At 42.5% G+C, this 7,312-nt stretch overlaps 1 protein-coding gene across 1 annotated transcript in view; it reads right to left on the bottom strand.

The window, feature by feature from the left end:
• Window positions 1-7,312, bottom strand: part of SLC30A7 (solute carrier family 30 member 7) — a gene marked incomplete at its 5' end in the record, with an annotated part of 64,544 nt that overhangs the window by 25,175 nt on the left and 32,057 nt on the right. The window contains one exon of the mRNA XM_019528344.1: window positions 5,026-5,076. Within this exon, the coding sequence (XP_019383889.1) occupies window positions 5,026-5,076 (51 nt within the window). The remainder of the gene's footprint in view (window positions 1-5,025; window positions 5,077-7,312) is intronic.

The following is a 7,312-nucleotide window of genomic DNA, read 5'->3' as shown; positions in this document are numbered from 1 at the left end:
GGGGGGGGGGTGCAGGATGGAGCCACAAATGGCTTGTCTGGTGAGAACGGGGGGGCAGCTTCCGCTGCTGCACATACCCCTGGAGCCCAGTGTTGCCCTGGTTCCAGCCTGCAGTGGCAGCCTGCCCTCACACTGCGCGCAGATCCGGGGGCACATGCCCCCCATGCCCTCCTGGGGTCTGTACAGCAGCAGGAGCTGCCACCCCACCCCAGATGAGCCACTCATGGCTCTGTCCTGCACTCTACCCCACCTATGCAACACCTGCCCCAGCCCTAGCTCCACTCCCTCCCTCACCGCGGAGGCCTCAATCTGCACCCCCATGCCTCTCTTCCCACAACAGACTTACCAGCCAGACCCAGTTGTGCACCTGGCAGCCTGCATGCTGCAGTTGCACATGCACAGGGCATATCTGCAACATTACTGGCCACATAAGCCAAGTAAAGCCAATTTCTGATACTGTCAATTTTCCTTGTATCACTGCCTATCTGATATGGGACCGATGTATTGGTGCACCTCTACTTGTAACCAGTTTAAAAGTTCTTCACTAACTGGTTGGTTATAATACCAGCTGAGACAAATTTTTATTTCCTGTGGTCCATAGGCTACCAGAGAAAGCAAAATCTCTGTAAAGCATTGCAAGGCATGAGTTATAAAAGTTGTAGGTATTGCTAGTATATCATTATTTGACAGTATAAGATTGACTATTCTGTCAAAATACTAATAACAACACATCTTATCTGCATGACTGTTGTGTTAGCACTCTTGACTGTTCTAATCTATTGTGTAGTCTGCAGAAGATAAACCTCTGGAGCTCTCTGCTGGTCATTATTGGTATTTTCCAGTCATGGGTATTAACTAGTTAATAAACTAGTTAAAAAGTTAAAAGAAATGGCTAACTTTTAACTTTAACTAGTTAAAAATTTTTCAGCTGTCAACTTTTAACTTTAACTAGTTTAAAAAAAAAAGTTAACTTTAACTTTTTGTAAAGTATAAGTTAAAAATTAAAAAAAAATTAAATCCAGTTTTCCTAGAGTTCTTCCTGACACAGGCACTCCCTAGGACTTGCACGGAACAATATTTCTTTACTAAAACTCTAGGACTTCTTGTTTGAGATACAGAAAGTAGTGTGCCTTCCCAGAAGATATGGTCTCTTAAGAACCAAGTCCCAGAGTTCCTCAGTTCATGCTGGCATTTTCTGTGCATTTGCAGAAGTCAACAGGGCAGCCAGCTGGCTGCACGAGAGGGAATAAGCATTCCCTCATCTGCCCATATACAGCAATTGTTCAGTAGTGGGGACTTAGTTTTGCAAGACAGAAGAGGAAAATTGTCAGATGTTAATTTTGAAATGCAGCTTTTGCTGAACTTCAATAAGCGTATTTAAACGGTTTCTGCTATGCAACTGAACATTTTTTTTCTCACTTAAACTGATTTCCTCATTTCAGTCTAATTTTGATTTTCGGACATTTTCATTATTTCTAATTCAGATGCATTTCATATCCTTTTGTTACCTTTTGGGCAATAAAAATTGTAACAGACGTTTTCCGTGGAAACAGCTTCCATTTGTCACCTGGCTATGAATATCTCCTTTCTGTTATTCTGGTATACCTATAAGATGCATTAACTTTTACAAAGTACTTCACATAGAGAGGGTGAGAAGGATCTAACATTACATAGGTATTGGTAAATCATTCTTCTGAAAACTGTATAACAAATATAACACTGTTTTCGGGTAAAGCAAGGCGAGTTCTGAGTAAATTAGTGTGCTTCTGTGGACTTATGGAAAAGAAACCCACTCATTGCATTTAAAAATGAAAAATGATGCTAAGAGGCAATTCACTGTGTTTCACGCATTTCTCATGAATCAACTTAACTTTTAACTAGTTACTCTTTTTTTAACTTACCTTTTAATTAGTTGAAAGTGGAAATCCTTAACTTTTAACATAACTCACGTTAATTTTAAAGGTTGCTAACTTTTAACTTTAACTAGTTACATTTTTCATAAACTTTTCCCATGACTGGTATTTTCCCTACTCATCAACAGCTTTTACAATGTATAAGCTTTTACAACTGGAAATATTTCACCTGAAAAGCTAAATATCATTGGTCATATAAATACATATTTAAATTAATATTTAAGAATATTTTAAACAGACTCATTTTGAACAAGATTCTAAGTAACTTCTTAGCAATAAATTACAAAGATACAACAGCTTAATTATCTTTTTCTGGTGAGTTTCAATTGAAATGTGCCAGCCAAACAGAAATTACAATATCTTCATTTCACTCTATTATTTGCCCAACAAACAAGAAGGTAGTTTCCAATGTTGTAAATAATAGTCCTAAAACACCTTAGGATTTTTCACTAGAACTTAGCAGAAATAACAAAACTTAAATAGTTCCATATTCATTTTAAAGCCGTTACTGCTGCACAGCGGAGGGAGCCTTCCCAGGACCACCCTTTCCTCCAACATACCACTGAACCTAGAGACCCCCTTCATCTAGGAGCACTGGAGGATGCAGAATGGAATCCCCTCACTTGTTATACGACATTGGGGAAGCATGGAGAGAGGAACCAGTCAGAGACTTTAACCTGTGGAAGCAGCTGAACAGCGTTTAAGAGAACTTTCTACAATTCTGAACAGACTTTCTCTGTCCTGTGCTGACTAGCTGTTTGCTCCAACCCTCTCTTCCTTCTCACAGTCTCTTTGCCTCTACTTCACACTACCCTCCCACCCCCCATGCCTTTCTTACCTTCCTCCTCCTTTCACTTTGCTTTCTATTTAGTTTATCTTCTCCTAAATGAACTCACCCCAAATAAATTATGGAATGAACATGACATTTCCTGCCATTTCACTGTTCATTCTTACATTTTATAACCAACCCTTCTCTCCACCCTGGGTCTGCCTCAGCGACTTAAACTGTAGGCTCATAAGGGCTTGGATCACCTAGGCACAGTGGGATCCCATTTTTCACTGAGCCACAGGCACCACACTATAGTGCAGTGCGTATATATATAGAGTATACAAACGTGCTCATACATTATACAACTACATATAAATGATAAACTATATAAACATAATGAAGATCAATAATGTTAAACTCACATTTATCTAATTCATTTTCTACAAGATGACAAGGTCATAATTTTCTTTACAATTTTTAAAGTCCTGTTGTACATTTATTCTGAAAAAGTAGGCACCTGCAAACTTATTAAAAGTCCTGCATACATACATCCAATAGAGAGCAAGTCATACAGTGGGATGGACAGGATAAGAATTGTTTTGAAAGTGTAATAGCTGACAACCACTGGTAATCGCTGAGCCAAAAAAAGTAGCCTCTTAAATGATGGATCCTAAAGTAGAAGTAAACAGATTAAAATGCAATACACCCATTCAGTTACATGAGATGAGGGGGCAAGGTACTCTATAAGAAATTTGAGGGCCTGACTGTGGTCCATTATTCCAAAAAAATAGGGAACCACACAAAGAAGAGATGCCATAGGTGCGCATACTGCTCTGTTATGTCGAGTAACTATTAGAGGTGCACTGATACATTGGTCCAATATTGGATTGCCACTGATACAAAGAAAAATGACTGTATTGGAAATCAGCTTTTTTTGCCTGATGTGGCCAATAAATGCACTATGCATGTGTGCAGCTGCAGCGCAACATGTAGGCGCTGACGAGCACAGCCTGGCAGCTTGGAGAGCTGTGTCCAATAGGGAAGTCTGGAGTGGGGAGGGAATGGCCCTGTGGAGGGCAAATTAAGGCCTCTGCAGTGAGGGAGGGAGTGGGGATGGGGCAGGCATGGTTCAGCCAGAGCAAGGCATGGGATGGAGCCACAGCTTGTCCAGGGAGCATGGCCCCTGCTGCTGCACACATCCCGGGAGGGCACAGGGGGTGTGCCCCTGGATCTGCATGGGGCAGGGTGGGCTGCCGCTGTGGGTGTGCTGTGGTCTTCCCAGCAGGCATTGGGATGGGCTGCCTTCAGGGCAGGCAGCAGCGCTGAGAGGGGGTTGTGGGGGATACAGTAAATTTTGGGGTGGCTGCAACCTCCCCGTAGTCCCCTCCCAGTGCCGCTGCCGACCCCGAGCACAGCTCAGTGCAGCCCACCCAGGCCGGGAAGAGCCCAGCACAGCCCGAGCCCCAGCCTACACAGACACCCCCCTGTACCCTCCCACGGTGCCTGCAGCTGCAGGAGCTACCCCCACAGCTCTGTCCCACACCATGCCCTGCCCCAGCTGGGCAGCGCCTGCCCCTGCCCCAGCCCCACTCCCTCCCTCACCACGAGACCTTGATCTGCCCCCCTCCATCACTGCAGGGCCTTGATATGCCCCCCTCATGCCCCTTCCCTCCCCACTCCCCTTCCACCACAACAGACTTACCAGCCAGACACTGCTCTTCAAGCTGCCGGGCTGTGTATCGAAAACTGGATTGGTATTGGCTGATATGCCTCCTTAAAAATCGGCTATCGGTTATGGTCCCAAAAATCTCTATTGGTGTACCACTAGTAACTATTTCCTCTGGTGTTTATATCCATTTCATATGCAGTTAACTTACGATTCTTGACAATTAATTCTCCAGGGTCATTTTTGGGACATATGTCAATGAACTTACTCATCTGAATGCCTCCAAGATCAGGTCTTTGTTTTACCCCAGTGCACAGAATAAGGCAGACTTTAAACTGGACAAGATTAACTATGCTGAGAAAAAGTGAAGGTAAGTACCTTGGAACCTTTTAAAATCTGTCACACTGATTAGGGCTTTCTGATTTTATAGTCCACCATAACTATGCTTTTTCATTATTTTCCATAGCATGTGTTGCCATAATAGCTAGGTTTTTTAAAAATAGAAATTAGGTCACACTTGTATTTAGTCTTTTACAATGGTTTATCTTCTACAAAAAATCAAAGCCACTAAAACATGTTCATTATTAATATCTAAAGAACATCACCAATATTCAAGTCAGAACCTAGACAGCACTAGGATCCAAACTAATACACTACTATACTTATTTATTTCATACCTTGTAAAATCTGTTTGCTGGATCCTGTAGCTGCTTCAAAAGAGTGATCATCTGTAAAGAAAATGACTGACAAATTAAGCTATATAAAAGTTATCCTCAAACTGATCAATTCTGTTTTGTCTTCTGCTCTCAAGGTCGTTTGAATAGACCACAAAGTCGCTCACAATCATTAGTCAAAACTCTGGCTGGAAAGTAAAGTACTTCCTGGATAACATCATGAAGTTACAATAGGGTATAAGCATTCAGAATGTACTGGCTTGCATAATGCTGCTGTAATAAACATGTTAAGAATAGCAACATACTTCTTTTGCACCGGACACAAAATTAAGCTGGTCTTTATTCTTAAGAGGTACATTTTTGAATCTGAAGATTAACCTCATCATAGGAAGAGTGAAGATTACTGTATTTCTTATACAGAAACATATAGCCATAGAAAAATCTCTATCTAATGTAAACTGAACGATGTCAAGATTGGATGGGGTAAAACAGGTAAAACACTAAATTTTCTCATGTAGTAGCATATTTTTGGAATGCTCTTTCCAAAGGTTATTTTTCATAACCAAATGGAGAATGGACACTAAGCAAGATATGCACTATTTAATCTATCTGAAAAGCTTACTTCTGCTGAATACTCAAAGCACAGTCAAAGCTGTACAAAACACACAGCCCTCGGCTCATAGTTATCTGGATTATATAAATGCCATCAAAAATTGTAGTCTTAAAGAAAAAAAATGCAATGAGGCAAGCTTCAGCAGAGCACTGAAAATGCAAGTACTCCGTTTCCAACAAAAGTTATTGTATAAAGCGACAGCCCAAGAATATTAATATTCCAAAGATGTATCTCTAGAATAACCCAAAAGCTATATAAAACATATTAATCTTAACATTAAATTTCCCATGTCACTTTTACTGTTGAAAGTTTCTTTTCCTGTACTAGTAAATCCTTTCAATTCTCTTCTCTGAAAGCAGAAAAACATTGCTGAACTTTCTGTTTTCATCAATTTGTTTTTTCCTTCATATGGTGAGTATTCTTAGATAGGATTTATTGTCATCAGGTAAAACATCAGATCAGTTTTTGTGGCTTTTCTTTTACCTGAGAATTGATTCTTTCCCAATGTTTTCTCCCCTAGCATCAAACTACTGAAACAAGGGAGCACTATGAAAGTTTTATTCTTCCCTGGTGTAAATTAAACAGCTTAACAAGTATATTACCATGCTTTTAACTAATTAATTGAGCCAATAAGACTGGAACTAACTAGCCCACAATATTCCGTGAAGGAGGCTACACTACTTCCACAGAGCAGCATGGCACATTTCAATGCAGTGTTAACAGGAACATAAGTCTGACAATTTAGAAATGTCCTTTGTTAAATGTTTCTCTTCTTCCCATGCATATTCTCCTCTGCTTTCTAAGTTGCATATTTACTACTCCTCCTAGCACAAATATTAAACTACATTCATTATTGCAGTGCTGATTTTACAACAATGATCATAAAGGAGCATCCAAAGGTTGCCTTAAAAGGAAGCAATATTGATCCAAGTGGATCATAAGATACATTAGGACACTAACATCTGAAAACATTACTTCTATATAGGTTTCCCTCGATTTATGCGGTAGATGAGTTCCCAGAGAATGGCGCATAAATCAAATTTGCATAAAGCAAACCCAGTTTACAATTAAACAAATAGGGATGCGTTCCCATAGCAGTGAGTGAGGGAGGGAGTGCGGCTGGGGCTAGGGAAGGGGTGGGGAGAGGGGGCAGCACAGCTCAGTGGCTGCAAACAGGTGGCATCTGCTGCTCCTGGGGCTGCAGCAGAGGCAGCACCAGGCTCTTTACAGTGCTTGGGGTGGGTGGCAGCCCCACTTACCCCACTTCTGCCCACTGCTCCGCTTCTCCCCACTTACTGCAGCCCCTGCTGCAGCAGGCCTGGGAGAGGCCGACACCAAATGCCTGCAGCCACTGGGCTGCACCATGCCCCAAGCCCCCAGGTGTAGTACAGCCCAGCAGCTGCAAGCAGGCAGCATCTGCCGCTTCTAGGGCTGCAGCAGGGGCAAGCAGCTGCCTGCAGAGGGATAAGAGCAGGCTGGGGCTGGTGGTGGCACCAGGCTCTTCTTGACACTCCGCAGTGGTGCTGGGAGGGCAGGTTTCAGCGGGTAGCAGCCCCCCTCCCATCGCCGCAGCCCACCCCGAGTGCCAGGAAGAGCCTGGTGCTGCCACCGGCCCCAGCCTGCTCTTGTCCCACTGCAGGCTGCTGCCCACCTCTGCTGCAGCCCTGGGAGCGTGGA

This window comes from Gavialis gangeticus, unplaced genomic scaffold (assembly GCF_001723915.1).
Source record: "Gavialis gangeticus isolate Ggan-Ray unplaced genomic scaffold, GavGan_comp1, whole genome shotgun sequence".
NCBI classification, from domain to species: Eukaryota; Metazoa; Chordata; order Crocodylia; family Gavialidae; genus Gavialis; species Gavialis gangeticus.
This window is presented reverse-complemented; position numbering and strand designations above follow the sequence as displayed.